Source organism: Mytilus trossulus, unplaced genomic scaffold (assembly GCF_036588685.1).
Source record: "Mytilus trossulus isolate FHL-02 unplaced genomic scaffold, PNRI_Mtr1.1.1.hap1 h1tg000343l___fragment_1__unscaffolded, whole genome shotgun sequence".
Lineage (NCBI taxonomy): Eukaryota > Metazoa > Mollusca > Bivalvia > Mytilida > Mytilidae > Mytilus > Mytilus trossulus.
In genome coordinates this window covers 783,661-801,954 of record NW_026963332.1, presented here as the reverse complement: position 1 = coordinate 801,954, position 18,294 = coordinate 783,661, and the positions used below count along the sequence as shown (strand labels likewise).

The 18,294-nt window shown below is 29.9% G+C and overlaps 1 protein-coding gene across 6 annotated transcripts in view; it reads right to left on the bottom strand.

The window, feature by feature from the left end:
- Window positions 1-9,624: 9,624 nt before the first annotated feature.
- The window catches only part of LOC134701771 (vinculin-like), a 50,841-nt gene continuing 42,171 nt past the window's right edge, over window positions 9,625-18,294 (bottom strand). For 5 of the 6 annotated variants that reach the window (XM_063562894.1, XM_063562896.1, XM_063562897.1 and 2 more), the window contains 2 exons: window positions 17,757-17,795; window positions 9,625-12,636 (listed from right to left, as the gene is read on the bottom strand). In XM_063562894.1, the coding sequence (XP_063418964.1) occupies window positions 12,461-12,636; window positions 17,757-17,795 (215 nt within the window). In that variant the 3' untranslated portion in view covers window positions 9,625-12,460. The remainder of the gene's footprint in view (window positions 12,637-17,756; window positions 17,796-18,294) is intronic. The other variant, XM_063562895.1, reaches the window with a different exon arrangement.

Sequence of the window (18,294 nt, the reverse complement as noted above, 5' to 3'; positions counted from 1 at the left end):
TCAAAATGTCGGCTTCCTTAGTTACAGACAAGGAGATAGAGAATTTTACGCTTGCTGTCATCCAATCAGAACAATTGTTACAAAATAATTGCATTAGAATTTATAATGGTTTACTTTAATAAATTGTTATTTGGATGGAGAGTTGTCTCATTGGCACTCACACCATATCCTCCTATATCTATAAGACATTCTACATTTGTTTTTATACTTATTTATTAAGAAATATACAATTAACAATGATAGTTTAAATATTTGTTTTTTAAATGTTTGTGGACTTAAGAAAAGACTATTGTCTCCTGATTTCATTGACATTTTGCTTGAACATGATATCTGTATTTTCGTTGAAACGATGTTAACTGATTTAGATAATTTAAACTTACCAGACGATTTTATTTATGTCACAAAAAATGGGAAAAAAATTAAAAAAGCATCAGGTGGAATAGTTGTTATTTATAGAAAGAGTTTAGAAAAAGAGTTGAATTTCTATAATACTGAGAGTCAATTTGTTTTATGGTTTAAACTTTCGAAATCAATTTTGTCACTTAATTCAGATGTAATTTTTGGTTGTGTTTATGTACCACCTGAAAATTCTAAGTATTCTACTATAGAAGCTTTTGAAGAATTGGAAAATGAATTGAATATCCTTACAAACACTGAAAATAGTTATATTGCCCTAGTCGGCGATTTTAACTCAAAAACTGGGTCTTTACCCGATTATATTATACCTGATGAGTCAGTTGTTAGTATGTTTGATTTAGATTGTGATGCTGATATATTAGATTATTTGTATGATTATGAGAATCTGACTCGAAACAAAATCACCTTACAAAGAGTGTCTCAGTGTACATGTAGACCTAATTAGTATGGTCATAGACTGTTAGAGTTGTGTAGAAAAAATAGTTTATGTATTGCAAGTTCAAGAGTTGGATCAGATAAAGATTTTGGGGAGAAAACATGTAACGATTCAAGTGTTGTTGATTATTTAATTATTTCATCAATGCTCTTCCCTTTGATTGTTTATTTTGAAATTGCTGACTTTATACCGTTATATTCTGATTGTCATTCTTTTATAAATTTTAGACTTCAGGCCACATTTAGTAAATCAGATTCAATTGTTATCAACAATAGAAATGATAAAACTTTTGTCAGGTGGAAAAGTGAACAGAAATCTGAATACGTTGATCGAATTCACAATGATCCTGAAGGTATTTTGACCACTGTTATGAATAAACTGGACGAATTGTCCGTAAATAATGATGCAACTCAAAATGATATAAACAATATAGTTTTAGATATCAGCAAAAATTTTAAAGATGCGGCAGCAGAAACGTTTGGGAAGGTACATAAACATAAACATTTTTACAAACATGAAAATTCATAACCTTGGTTTAATAGAAAATGCTCGATGAGTAGAAAAAAATTTCATAAAGCTCGAAAGAGATATAGTTTTTTGAAAAATGCTGAAAACAGAAGTAAAATGAGACAAGCTAGTTAAGAACATAAAATAACATTAAATAAATCTTTTGCAAACTATCAACAGAGAGCTGCTGATGAGTTGCGTAACATTTCTAAAAAGGACACAAAAGCTCTATGGAAAATCCTTAATAATCTAAATGATAGTAAAAAAAAAGATAACAATGACGATATATCTCTAAAAGCATTGTATGATTATTTTAAAATACTAAATGAAACTGTTGAGACAGAAAATGATTTCGAACAAGATTTGGAATTTGATACTCTATCAGACGATGTTGAGTTATTTTTAAACAGTCCAGTAACAGAAGATGAAATTATAAAAGTTGTTTCAAACTTAAAAAATGGCAAAGCTTCAGGTAGTGATGAAATTTTAAATGAGTATATAAAGAATACAATTGACGATTTAATGCCAATTTATGTTAAGCTATTCAATTTGATTTTAGATACTGGAATTGTTCCAGACAGTTGGTCTAATGGAATCATGATTACTATATTTAAAAATAAAGGATCAAGATCTGATCCCGAAATGTACAGAGGAATCACTTTGAATTCATGCTTTAGTAAAACTTTTTCTGCTATGTTGAATTACAGGTTAAATAATTATGCAGATCACGTAGACCTGATTTCAAAGTCACAAGCATGTTTTCGTAGAGGATTCTCTACTGTTGACAATATATTTGTATTGTATTCTTTAATTACTATATATTTTTCATTTGGTAAGAAGCTATTTTGCACTTTTATAGACTTTAAAAGCGCTTTTGACACTGTATTGAGGTCAGGATTGTGGCAAAAAATGCAAAAATCAAACATTAAAGGTAAACTATTTAATGTGATCTATAATATGTATCAAAATATAAAAACATGTGTCAAGAAAGGAAATGAATTTTCCGAATTTTTTATATCTCATACAGGAGTAAAACAAGGTGAAAATCTATCACCTTTTTTATTTTCTTTGTTTCTAAATGATTTAGAAAGTTATTTTGTGGAAAATAATATAGAAAGTCTAAATAATATTTCAAAGCTGTGCTTGGAATCATTGGAAATGTATGTTAAATTGTTTATTATACTGTACGCAGATGATACTGCGCTATTGTCTGAAAGTGCAGAAGGATTACAAAAAGCCATGTATGTTTTGAAGAATATTGTAAAAAATGGAAGCTTAAGATTAACACAAGCAAAACCAAAGCAGTGATTTTTAGTAAAAGGAAAGTAAAACGAAATCAGAATTTTATGATATATGGTGAAAAAATTGAAATAGTTGATTCCTACTGCTACCTTGGTGTACTTTTCAATTACAACGGTAGCTTTTGTACAGCACGAAAAAAACTTCTTGTTCAAGCACAGAAGTCTTTGTATGCTCTATACCGAAAAATAAAAAATATGTGTATTCCCGTCGATTTGCAGCTTAAACTTTTTGACTCATTGGTTAGTCCTGTTTTATTATATGCTTCAGAGGTATGGGGATTTGAAAATAAAGAAAGCATTGAGAAAATACACCTTCAATTTTGCAAAAACATTTTGAAATTAAGAAGCAGTACACCAAATTATATGGTGTATGGGGAACTCGGAAGATTCCCTTTGGAAACCATTATTAAACGTAAAATGGTGTTGTTTTGGAATAACTTGTTATCGGAAAATAACAAGTTATCTTCCATTATGTATAAATTAATGCTCAAATTACATTTTCAAAACCCCACAAAATTTAAATGGATTACGTACGTTAAATCCATATTTGACGAAAATGGAATTAGTTTTATTTGGCAAAATCAACTTCCATTGGATAAACTGGGATTAAAGAACATTATTTCACAAAAACTGAATGATCAATTCATCCAACATTGGTTTTCACAAATGAATAACTCTTCAAGAGGTGCATTTTATTCATTTTATAAAGAGGAATTTCGTTTGGAAACCTATTTGATAAAGTTGAAGCTGTGTGACAGGATTTATATGGCAAAACTCAGATGTTCAAATTTAAAAATTCCTGTAGAAACGGGAAGATGGTCCGGAATTCCAAAAAATGCACGAATTTGTCATCTTTGTGGAAATGGAATAGGGGATGAATTTCATTAACTTTTTAAATGTCAAAAACAGGAAATAAAACTGCTTAGAAATAAATATATTCCACAATATTATACTGCAAATCCAACGGAGTACAAAATAAAACAGCTTTTAACATTTTGTCATGTAGAACTTTACAAAAACTTAGCAATATTTTTAAAAATTCTTACACGATACTTGTGATTTATGTTGGTTTTTAGTTGAAAGTTATGGTAGTTTGTAAATTGACATTTGCTATATTTTCTCATGTATGTAGCATTATTATGTTTAGTGTGAATGTATTGAGTACAAACATGTGTATACGTGTATATATGATGTCCTCTTGTACACCTATGTGTCTGAGGTTTATTAATAAAGTATTGTCTATTATTGTCTATTAACTGTTATAACAATTATCTATTCAATAAAACTTAGATTTAACTTTTTTTTTTGTCAACACCTATCTTCACATTCAACGTTGGACCTTCAGGGTACAAAATTAAACTTGTTGTGATATTTCCACTTATAATTATTCGATAAAAAGACAAATTTCTAATTAATTTTTTTTATAGATGCATCCTTCTGTACTATACAGTTCTACAAATTTAGTTTTAAATCGATATTGAATCATGCATGGAAAAACGGGTTTGGACCAACCTATAAGGGAACAAAGATTCTGTTATGAGGAGCATCTAAATTGCACGCATAATCCCTTACACCAAACAAAGCTGAACTATTGGTATAAGTATTTGGTAAACAAATCAAAACAATAAAAACCTAAAATTGTCTAATGAATCATTACAGTGAGGTCAAGGTCCGATGATACCGACAAGACAGACATGTTGAAGTTGCAAGGAACTTATATATAAAACATAGTAATACAACAACTCAAAGAAGTGAGAAATTCACATAACAAAAAAAGGCTGAACCGTGATATGAGGTCAAGTATAATGAGCAGCCGGAAACTTCGTCGAATAAGGTATATGCATACAAGGTATGAAGCATCCATGTTTTTCCTTCTGAGATATAAAGCTTTACACAAATGGTTTACGCTACGCCAACATATAGTAATATATGTGTCTCGCATACTGCGATTTCCGTCGGGCGCAGGCGTGCCAACAACTATAAAACACATTCAAAATTCTAAATTACCATTTTCATTTTAGTGTCAAAATATAAGTATACCTATTATTTTGGGCACTCAAAGCTGAGACTACTATAACTATGTGTTATAGTAGTCTCAGCTCAAAGGAAAGACAGGCAAAAAGCGAAAACAGTAACCATGACCAATGGTACCAGAATTTTGATGCAACAAATTGTGGGTTTAAAAGATCACTTGTTCCCTCCGTTTAATTATAAAGAGAATAAGAGTAACTGCTATAATAAAACAAGTTGAACTTATCAAAAACAAAGGCAACCAGATGCTTCGCAGGGCGTAGCTTTATACGACCGCAGAGGTTGAACCCTGAACGGTTGGGGCAAGTATGGACACAACATTCAAGCTGGATTCAGCTCTAAATTTGGATTGTGATTAAATAGTTGACACAGCATAGGTTTCTGACACAGAATGAATGTGTTCTAATGAACTTAAAATTTTTGTTTTCTCTTAGAGCAATTCACTATGCTGTTCAATATTAATCCTCTCAAAAAAATGTTTGAAGAAATTTTCTTTTTATTTATGAAATTTCATATGAGAAAAATTGAACCCAATTTTTTAATCACATCCCCCTTTCCCTTATTCCAAAAGTAATCTCAATTAAAATATTCTAATGGAGTTTGCAACAATAACTACTCATTTAAATACATCATAAAATATTAAGATGTAAAAAAAATGCTTGTTATCACTGAATGGTAAAGATTATTTAAATTTATCAGTTGGTAGTAAAAAGTGAATATACATTGTATATTGTATATAACAAAGATTTAAGTTGATTCTGGACAAAGAAAGATAACTCCAATTAAAAAAAAAATTTGCAATAAGATATTTCTTGCTTACTATTTTGGACAAAGAAAGATAACTCTAATTAAAAAAAAAATTTGCTATTTCACAATATTGTGAAATTATATATTTCTTGCCATTGCACAATACTGTGCAATTGAAAAGACTTGCTATTGCACAATACTTAATATAATAATTTTAGATCCTGATTTGGACCAACTTGAAAACTGGGCCCATAATCAAAAATCTAAGTACATGTTTAGATTCAGCATATCAAAGAGGCCCAAGAATTTAATTTTTGTTAAAATCAAACTTAGTTTAATTTTGAACCCTTTGGACCTTAATGTAGGCCAATTTGAAAACGGGACAAAAAATGAAGAATCTACATACACAGTAAGATTTGGCATATCAAAGAACCCCATTTATTCAATTTTTGATGAAATCAAAAAAGTTTAATTTTGGACCCAGATTTGGACCAACTTAAAAACTGGGCCAATAATCAAGAATCTAAGTACATTTTTAGATTCAACATATCAAAGAACCCAACCGATTTATTTTTTGTCAAAATCAAACTAAGTTTAATTTTGGACCCTTTGGACCTTAATGTAGACCAATTTGAAAACATGACCAAAAGTTAAGAATCTACATAGACAGTTAGATTCGGCATATCAAAGAACCTGAATTATTCAATTTTGATGAAATCAAACAAAGTTTAATTTTAGACCCTTTTGGTCCCTTTTTCCTAAACTTATGGGACCAAAACTCCCAAAATCAATACCAACCTTCCTTTTATGGTCATTAACCTTGTGTTTAAATTTCATAGATTTCTATTTACTTATACTAACGTTATGGTGCGAAAACCAAGAAAAATGCTTATTTGGGTCCCTTTTTGGCCCCTAATTCCTAAACTGTTGGGACCTGAACTCCCAAAATCAATACCAATCTTCCTTTTGTGGTCATAAACATTATGTATAAATTTCATTGATTTCTATTTACTTAAACTTAAGTTATTGTGCGAAAAACAAGAATAATGCTTATTTGGGCCCTTTTTTGGCCCCTAATTCCTAAACTGTTGAAACCAAAACTCCCAAAATCAATCCCAACCTTTCTTTTGTGGTCATCAACCTTGTGTCAAAATTTCATAGATTTCTATTAACTTAAACTAAAGTTATAGTGCGAAAACTAAGAAAATGCTTATTTGGGCCCTTTTTGGCCCCTAATTCCTAAAATGTTGGGACCAAAACTCCCAAAATCAATACCAACCTTCCTTTTATAGTCATAAACCTTGTGTTAAAATTTCATAGATTTCTATTCACTTTTACTAAAGTTAGAGTGCGAAAACTAAAAGTATTCGGACGACGACGACGACGACGACGCAGACGACGACGCCAACGTGATAGCAATATACGACGAAAAATTTTTCAAAATTTGCGGTCGAATAAAAAGTAAAATCACAAAAATACTGAACTCCGAGGAAATTCAACTAGAGGCTCTAAAGAGCCTGTGTCGCTCACCTTGTCTATGTGAATATTAAACAAAGGAAGCAGATTGAAAATTGACTACAAAGGTCAATAACTCCTACAGGGGTCAATTGACCATTTCGTTCATGTTGACTTATTTGATCTTACTTTGCTGAACATTATTGCTGTTTACAGTTTACCTATATCTATAATAATATTCAATATAATAACCAAAAACAGCAAAATTTCCTTAAAATTACCAATTCAGGGGCCGCAACCCAAAAACAGGTTGTCCAATTCATCTGAAAATTTCAGGGCAGATAGATCTTGACCTGATTAACAATTTTACTTCATGTCAGATTTTCTCTAAATTATTTGGTTTTTGAGTTATAAGCCAAAAACTGCATTTTACCCCTATGTTCTATTTTTAGCCGTGGCGGCCATCTTGGTTTGATGGCCAGGTCACCGGACACAATTTTTAAACTAGATACCCCAATGATGATTGTGGCCAAGTTTCAAATAATTTGGCCCAGCAGTTTCAGGGGAGAAGATTTTTCTAAAAGATTACTAAGATTTACGAAAAATGGTTAAAAATTGACTATAAAGGGCAATAACTCCTAAAGTGGTCAACTGATCATTTTGGTCATGTTGACTTTTTTGTAGATCTTACTTTGTTGAACATTATTGCTGTTTACAGTTTATCTCTATCTAAAATAATATTCAAGATAATAACCAAAAACAACAAAATTTCCTTAAAATTACCAATTCAGGGGCAGCAACCTAACAACGGAATGTCAGATTCATCTGAAAATTTCAGGGCAGATAGATCTTAACCTGATTAACAATATGACCCCATGTCAGATTTGCCCTAAATGCTTTGGTTTTTTAGTTATAAGCCAAAAACTGCATTTTACCCCTATGTTCTACTTATAGCCATGGCGGCCATCTTGGTTAGTTGGCGGGGTCACCGGACACAATTTTTAAACTAGATACCCCAATGATGATTGTGGCCAAGTTTGGTTAAATTTGGCCTAGTAGTTTCAGAGGAGAAGATTTTTGTAAAAGTTAACGCAGGACGACGACGGACGACGACGACGGACGACGACGGACGACGACGACGGACGACGACGGACGACGACGACGGACGACGACGGACGCCGGACGCCAAGTGATGAGAAAAGCTCACTTGGCCCTTCGGGCCAGGTGAGCTAAAAAGGAAAGTCCCAAATGAAATGACAAAAACAAAACCTCACACACATCAAACGAATGGACAACTGTCATATTCCAGACTTGGCATAGACATGTTTTTATGAAGAAAATAGTGAATTAACCTTGGTTTTATAGCTAGCTTAACCTCTCACTTGTATGACAGTCGTTTAGGAGTATCTTTTCATTAAATGAAATTGACAGGTGTTTATCTATGTCCAAATCTACTAAATCTATTGGAAAGTTACAAATCTAGATAACAAAAAAACACTGAGGGACTCACATATACTCAAAAAATATCAGGCCCGGTATTGTTGATAAGACCAGCATTTCCTGTCATTTAATCATCAATCGTCAAGCAAATTCTCACTCATTCAAAATGTCAGTCGGTAAAAGGATTTAACAAACTGGTATAAAAAAAACTTTGATGTCATTTATGTATTTTTAAGGATGTATGCATCTCATTCACACTTCCCTGGGCAGTTTCTCATTAACTGAAGTATTGTTTTTAATTGCTAAATGAATGCTGGTAATTGTGAAGCAAAATTGGAGTAATCTTTATCAGACAATGAAAAATTCAAACAAAATTTGGTTTGTAAATACCAAGTATGTTATTCGGATATTGTGTATAATGAAGACTGATGCTAATTCATTTGATTAGACTTTCAATATTGGAACCATAACTTGGTCATTAATTTTATAGTAGAGACCAAAACTGTTTGCTAGTACCAATCCTTCACATTCCTTAAATGTGTGATTGTTATATTACCAATATTCTTCACACTATCAAGAAGCAAGAAGACATATTGTTGACTGAATTTTTCACATTTAAAATTCTCGATAGCTTTATTTGAGGAGATTAACTGAACATGTAGTCTAAAAAGTAAAAACACAAAAATACTGAACTCCGAGGAAAATTCATCAAGGAAAGTCCAAAATTAAAAGGCAAAATCAAAAGTCCAAACACATCAAACAAATGGATAACATCTGTCATATTCCTGACTTGATACAGGCATTTTCTAATGCAGAAAATGGTGGATTGATGTACCAATTGTCTTATTGACAGCAAAAAGTGAAGTATCATTGGACTTTGAAGTAAAAGCTATTGTTACATTTTCACTAATTCTTTTTTATCCTTTACTGACCTGTTGGTTAATTTTCGAGAATTTAAATGTCTCAAATGGATAAATATCATATAATGGCAGTTTTTATCTGATAGTTAATTTCTATGTATGTTGCATTCTCGTTTGTTTTTTGTTGCACTTAAGTGTTTTGTTTTATAGTTTTCCTCTTACAGTTGATGAGTTTCCCTCGGTTTTGGTTTATTAAACCAATTTGTTTTCTCTTAATCAACTTTTGACTTTTGAACAGCAATATACTACTGTTGCCTTTATTTACACTCAATACAGTGGTAGATTCTATATGCACATGGGGCATACTAGTCATCAGTATTATATCATCTAGTCGTAAGGGCGGTGGGTACTATTAAAACATAAAAATGTAGGCATTCTATTTCTATAAAATGTTTATTGGTTGTAAAGTTGTATATCTTGTACAAATAAGCCAATAGCTATATATAAACTAACAACTGGGTAAATATGAAAGACTATCTATGGTATTGCAAGTCGTTGCTAGTGTAAAATTTATGATTGACAATTTAGACAAAATTAAGTTGTGTGGGTTTTTTTTCAACTTTAAAAAACCAACAAATTAAAAAAAATATTGAAAGGAGGATAACACATATCAAATGTAACATGAAAGGAGAATTTCTTTTTGGTTTGGTAAGGTAAACAACATCAGGTGGTAATAGCATCTACATATGCTTAATATATGATATTTAAATATATTCCAAAACACTCTATATGTATTTCAAAATTAAATTGTGCCACTAAATTTGCTTTTGTGAAACAGTAGGTCAAACTATATCTAAAACAACTCATAAATTTACAAATGAACACTTTTTTTTAAACTGAGAATTACGTTCTTTATCAAAGATTTTTAATACCCAAACAAACAAGTGACTATATGAGAATATTTTTCTTCATTATGATGTATATATTCTAGCTTTATCAACACATAAAAAAACTTCTTAAATGTAAACTCTTTCTTTCCTCAAGTCTGCAATAATATCAAATGGATCAGAAGAGGTAAACACAATTAAAAAAGGCACATCCAGGGGGTATCCCCATTATAATTGAAACATATTTTTATTATTACTGCCACACACGCTATTTTATTTGAAAATGCAATCTTTTATTCAATCTACTATTATTTCCATTAAGTTTTTAAATCTTTTCTTTAAATCGTCGTTTAATGGTCAACACATTATATGAATAAAACCTACAAGAGAACTTTAGATATTTTCAAATTATAAAGTACAAAGTTATGCAGGAATCAAGTTTTTTAATTGATATTGCTTAGAAAAGAATTTTCTGAACACCAAAAAAAACCAATGTTCTATTCTGCAGTCATATTCTTGATACCATGACAGTTCATTATTTCAATTATTTAGCAAAAAAAGAAAGTTCATAATATCTTTTATATAGTAAAAAAAATCCTATCAAGATATATTCAATCAAAATCAAAAACAAATCCTAATTAATAATAAAACCAAACAAGCAATATATTAAATAAAACTAAAAATAATAACATCTCAACATGCTTTGTCTAAAAATGTACAATTTATCTCAGTAATACAACTCATACCAACCAACCTTACATTATCAATGCAGATTAAGACTTTTTTTATAATTATCCAAACCTCAAGGTGAGGAAAAGTTGCTATGTATTTCTGGTAAAGAAATAATGTATTACTGGTATGTCTCTTTCGGTGATAGAGGTCCTACAAAACTTTTTAAAAAAGTCAGATTTTTTTTTTAATTGTTACTAACACCAGAATGCCTAGTTTATAAAATCATATGATCATAATAAAAATAAAACTCTTTTGGTTATCTTTGCTTTACTTCCCATTATGGCAATACAGATTTACGTAGGACTATGTTCATTTAATTAAAAACATAAGCCATTTCAGATAGAATAGACATTAATTTTCAAAAGCTGTTAGGATTGGTATCCCCTTAAAACAAATACCATACTTGTAACTTAAATTTAAAGTAATTCATGACATACAAAGATTTCTGTAAGAATTTACACAAAATGGCTGATTTTATCATAATCATTTTACAGACATGTATCATCATTCATTCTCGTTAATGTATAATATGCATCAAATTTGATATGGATAGAAATCTATGTAAAACTACATATTTATTTGCATATTCTATATACATAGCACCATTTATTTTCACATGTTTAAATGAACTAAAAACTCTATATACTATTAAATAAACATACCAAACTTTCCAAAATAAAGCGTGTTCAAATATCAAAATGAAGCTATTTCACAGGTGGACTGACATTTAAAACAAATTGGTAATTAATATGAACGATGGTAAATTGCTCTATCAAGAGAATTAATTCACTTATCTTGTTTTTACTTCACAGGCACTATTTGAAAAATAGTTTAAGTACTTTGTCTTATAAAAAGGAATGATAATTATATCAAATTTTTTCTTCAGAAATCTAGTTCAACAACTGAAAACAACTTTAGGGTGTAGATCAGTTTGGTAAAAACCTATTTGTTCACACGATTGAAAGCAAAGTTTAGCCTCATGGTACTAGACTAGTAGTCACGTTATCCAAAATATTGCAGTTATACAATAAGCAATATTTAAACATGGTACCAGGCTCATACTCACGTTATCCAAAATATTGCAGTTATACAATAAGCAATATTTAAACATGGTACCAGGCTCATAGTCACGTTATCCAACATATCGTAGTTATACAATAAGCAATATCTAAATGAACATTTGGTGTTAAAGTTAATATTTCATAAAGAAATCTCAACAGATAGCTGTAAATTAATGCTGACAATAAACCCACATACATGTGTTATATTAAAATAATGAATGAAAAGTGTGAATAAATATACAGTATATTTACCATGCAAAACATTTACACATCTAAAAAATGTGGAAAAATATCAGCAGTCACTAGGTGTGCATATTTTGCTATATCTAAAAAAAGCACTAATTTTACATCAAATTAGATGTATTATTCCATGATTACATTTATCAATTTTTTTCATTACTACAAATATAATTAAAATGCTTTACAAAAAAAAAACATTTTTCATTGTATATTCCACTTTTTTCTGTTAACATATCTAAAACAGTATTTTTAATAGTTCTTCTAAGAATACGTTAAAAATGATTGTAAATATATCTGATCTTCATTTGTATTGTCTATCAATTTAAAAATCCTAGCATTGGTTTTCTTAAGAAGTGGTGGTGTACCATGGTCTTCTACGATGCCAACGAATCTGGTACCCCGAGTCTACACGGATCTTGATGGAGGCAGCTTCAGCAGCACGAACTGTTTCCTTCACAGCTTGCATCAGATTTTGGGCATTACCAACCAACATTTCAGTGGCTTCTTGATCCTCTTCAGAACCTACGATCAAAGAAAACTTGTTTTAAAGTTTAGAAACAAGAGTGGGTTTTTTTCCCAAAGTTTTCTACATAGAGGCAAATTCCTATTTACAAAAATTGGTCAATTATAATTTATAGATTTTTTAAGGTTGAATTGTATTGCTTTAGTGTTTCAAGTTTAAAAAGTGCTTAAGTCTAACACTTCATGCAAAATGTGAGAAAACAAGTTAAATACACCTGTTCTATAGCTGATAAACAATCTCCAAGCGATAATCTAAGACCACTCACTGACTGACATCAAAGAGGTGTTGCTTGTCTATAAGAATTTATCACATGTTCTTCAAGGTGGCCAACATTAAACATACCTGCCAACTGTCACTATGTGTGGGGGATATCCCCCATGGAGGCTACCAAATTGAAATTTTGAAAGAGCAATTTTGTCCACAATTTTAAACAAAACACTTAATTTTACAATGTTTCCAGGCTTATAAAAGTATGAAGAAGCCAAAAACAACTTTAAAATGTATTTGAAGGCCCCCTTGAAGGTTTTTTAGGACTATGACAGCAATCTTGCATGCAAAACCCCCATGGGCATTTTGAAAAGTTGGCAGGTATGATTAAATATAACTGAGAATTATTTATAATTTTCTTGGAAATGCACTAACTAAAACTTCTAAATGATATATATAAGAAATTTAACTAAAATTACTGATAAATTCACGACTGAAAAAATAAATTAATCCAGGTGAAATAACTTATAAGATTAATTCTGACGTATTTAAACTTGACATTCCTATACTTGAAGTGAATTTTTGCACAACAGTATTTTGAAAAACGAAAAGAAATCAATATGTATATGCTATTATTTATATTTTGTTAAAACAATTGATCTAAAATTGTCTTCATGAAAATTTATCAACTTCTATAGAAGTATTTATTGTCCCCAAAGCAATGCAAAGCAAAAGACTTAGAAATACCAGGCTTTCATCTGTCTGTCTGTTTAGTCTTGTAAGCACTATCACATGTTAAATTCTTGCAAGATTTTTTATCAAACTTATATCAGAGGTTTATATCAGTAAATATAAAAAAAAGAAGATGTGCTATGATTGCCAATGAGACAAAGGTCCACAAGAGACCAAAATGACACAGAAATTAACAACTATAGGTCACCGCATGGCCTTCAATAATGAGCAAAGCCAATATCACATAGTCAGCTATGAAAGGCCCCGATAACAATGTAAAACAATTCAAACGAGAAGACTAACAGCCTTATTTATATGACAAAATTATCAAAAAACAAATATGTAACGCATAAACAAACGACAACCACTGAATTACAAGTCTTTGATATGCTGGAAAACCAGTGCTGATCAACTATTTTGAAAAGAGTTATATCCCTTGGAAATATGAAATATGGAATTTTGTGTTGTTAGCACTCACGTGTGTATAATTATTGTTAAATTTAAATCAAACTTATATCAAAGGTTTATATCAGCAATTGATTAAACAAGTTTGAAAATCTGTTTTTTTCTAAACTATTCCCCTTGGACAAATGAAATTAGAGCAACATAGGGGTACATGGTTCTTTTATTTCACTTGCAAAAGGATGGTTTTCATAATGGAATTTTTGAATTTTGATATTCCTGAATTTTTTGTTTTTTATATTTATTGAATCAAGAAAATATCAAAGCATTTGAATCTAAGAAACCTTTAATATAAATTGATAAATTTAAAACTGCTTCAGAATTTTCCATTTGAGTTTCTTATAGGTTGTAATAAACTACAAATCTAAGATTAATTTCATATAAAAGCTTGGTTCTGTTTAGGTGTAAGGATTGTGTACTGAAAGTAAAACATTAACTTTGAAACTCTTCACTTTTTTTCACCACAGAAAAGCCGAAACCTACTGTTAAGAAATTTCTTTTATAAGGACTTGGTTTCACAATACAAAATGTGATTTTTTTTTACTTTATATTATACAAAGCTGAATAATATGTGCATCAAAGTAAAAACAATAATTCAAAGATAAAGATCTATATCCTTTTGATCCAAATAAGCATTTTTTACAATTGAAAATTTAAAGCTTTTCACATACATACACTGACTAAAATAATAAAACACTTGCAAAATTGTACCATATTTGCAATCATTATACCATTATTCACCAAGCCCAATCTATATAATACTCATTCTTATATGAAATTGTTTAAAACATACTCATATGAAGATGCAGATGCAGAAATGGGCATTTTTGTAATCATTCTAATCAAACAATGCATGTATAATCTTGATGAAGACTTATTTTTGTTAGTCAAAGTATAGAAATATTAAAGTACCACGTCCAAGTCAAAACACACTGCATCATGCTCAACAACAAGACAAAAGACAAATCATGCTGTGCCTAGCAGCTGCAGTTTTAAACATATTATATGTCCCTGCTAGAGATCTTCAATTGGTTTTATCAGCACTTAATTTATTTGAAATATTGTTGATTCATCATTATTTGCTGGATACAAATTTTGTGGATTTTGTGGGTACAGGTGAACCAGGAATCTAAATAATAACAAATTACAAACTTCTATAGGCTTGTATGCAAATTTTTGTAAAACCATGAAATCAAATATTTTAGAAATTGTAAATTTTCCTAAATCCACTAAAATTGGTACCTACGTAAAATAAATCAATCCACAGCATAATTTTAAAAATAATCAACATGCTCTGCAGACAATAGAGACACATATAAACCATAACCACAATAAGTAATGATAATTATTCAGGGTTCTACAATATACATATCATTATCTAGTCATTGTTTTTATTTCTTTTGGCAGAAAATTGAATTATTTAGAGTGTGAAACATTTACTACAAACCGTAACATCAAGAAATTTAACTCCCATTTTCCTGCATAACTTTGCAAAATTTAATTGTATAAAAGTCCTACACTGTCATAAAAGTATTTGCATGAAATATGAAGTAAGTTTTTTTTAAATGATAAGAATGCATTTGATTAATGAAATATGTTATTCTCTTATCCCAACAAGCAGCAATAAGTAAAATTAGTCAAGTTATTGTAGAAGCCTGAGTTTCCGATATTCTCCTTTGTCTAATATTAAATACATCACTTGTGGCTTAAACTTACTGGATTCTGTTTCCATGGCAACAGGTTACAGAAGCAGGCAGAAATAAAAACAAAACAAAAAAGCATATATTAGTTGTCAATCAATACAAAGCTATGTACTTTAATGATAAACCCAGCTGTATTTAGTTTCTGTTTTTAAATTCTGAAATACTTGAATAAAATTTCAATAATTTTACTATTTCAAAATAGACAAAATTTAAATTAATCTAATAAATGCAATGGAATAAGTATTGCATTTATTAAAACTTGTATGTAAAATTTTGATCTCATTAATAAATAAAAATTTGCTTAATTTTTTTTTTAAATTCATGTGAATGGACTGATAATTTTTTTAGTTCAAAAATATATAATTCAACAATGAAAAAACAATTTGCATTAAGTCTTGACAGTAGGTTTATCATTAAAAGAATTGGCAAAATATTCATCATGCATTTAAGAAAGCAAAGGCATTGTGTCATTAAAATTGTAGAGCTTATTGAAAGAAAGTAGTCATCATGATGCTTAATATGCAATGTTGGTTAGTAACATTTGTATTGTCCTGGGTCAACATTCGGGTCAGAGGATTTCAGTAAAGAATTAAAAAGCATTAAAATATAAAATTCATACACTCCTGTTCTGTTCATAAATAAAAGACATAAAATATTACTTATTATATACAAATAAGAATATGATATGGAATAATGGCCAAATAGACAATTACTCCACAAAGACCTAACACTAAGAACCAACACATAAAATGGTCATAATTTTTTTGATTCACACAAAATGTTTATTTTGATAACTATTTACAAATATTTTCAATATCCAGCAAAAATTATACCATTAAGATTTACTTTATGAAAACTTTTATGGTACTCAACATTCTTACCTCTTTATGATTTTTACTACCATCCACGGTTTGTTCAATATAATATATATAGAAAGTGGAACCAAGAAAGCTTATCAAAGCTTTTTAATCCAAAACATTTTAACCCATGCATTTTCGTATTATACATCTTTTGATCTGAACATTCCTGATAAGGATGATTTTTTATCTACTCAAAAGGATCATATTTTTTAAATTTTACAGGGAAAAAAATATATATGAAACTCAGGAAGTTGGGATTTTATATTTGTATGGAATAGTTGGTTCTTTTGTATGTCAATTCCTAACTCATATTGATTATAATAATTTAATCAGTGCTATCACATCAATCTGTAGTCAAATCATGTGAATATCAAATTAGCTAAATATGAAGGAGAAATCACACAACATAGTTGTTTTCCTTATCCCCTACTGTCTTTGTAAAACTTGGAAGAGGGTAGATGATGTAAAAGGATACAACACCCACAAGATTTATTTGTTGTAATACTTTTTCATAGGAAAACAAATAATTAAAGGTCATATCAAAAGCCAGCATCAAAACTTCAGAACAACTTTAAACATAGGACTACTTGTACTAACCTAAACCTCATTTTTTATTCACTATTTTGTTTATCAACTGAACTTAAGCTATTCAAACATTTGTAAGGTATTATAATCACTATTACTGGGACAAAACAGAATGCTGCGGTTAAATTTACCTCACATTTAACATAGTCCTGCCTGATTTTTTTTTGTAGTTTTAAAAATCAAATAAATTTCATAGCTTTGAAAAGAAAATGCCAAGTGATCCAATACTTTACTGATAGGAATGATACTGAAGGTATTCCAGAAAGAATAACAACAAAGGGTACCATGTTTACTGTGGTCTATAGTTTGATCAGATTATAGCAATAATTAGGTCAACATATCATCTTGAGGTACCCCTAAATACAAAATTTGAACAGTAGGAACATATTTGAAAACATCACATCACAAGGATTAGTGGTGGTCATTATAGCGTGCTGGGAGGAAATTCACTGGTAAAAACTGCATTCATTGGTCAAATCTAAATCATCACTACTGACAAACTTTAGGAAAAATCTCAATTATTAGTCATCAACTACAAGTCAGGGTCATCCCATGCTAAATTAACTTTACCGCAAGATATTTCACCACCGTCTGGGGCTGGTACAGGTTCTATGGTAGAAATAAATCATTATGACATTTTCATGGGATCAACAGCTTTAAATATTTCCTTGAAATACAGTAAAGGACCTAATGTTGTATTTGGATATGCCTGCTCCATACTTGCAATGCTTAAATATCACATATCTTCCTTAAATATCACTGGGTTTACTTATTTTTTTTCATTAAAAGTATACTAAAGGAGACTGATTCATTACTCTAAAATGTGTTATTTACAAAAACAAAATTCTGATGATTTTTTATTTCTATCTTGGTTATAAGTTTATATGGATAAATTAATAGCTGAATCCATACAATTTTTAAAATATCTTATTCCTGTCTTTTTTATTTTCTAGATATACTATGTTACCTGACACAGAATTTTATGGGAGCATCATCTATACTTACAATATATAGAACATGGTCAATTCACAGCTTAACTTAACAATACCTACACTGCCCTGGTCAAAAGAAAGTTAGCAGCAAAACAAATGTTAAACTTCTAATGTTT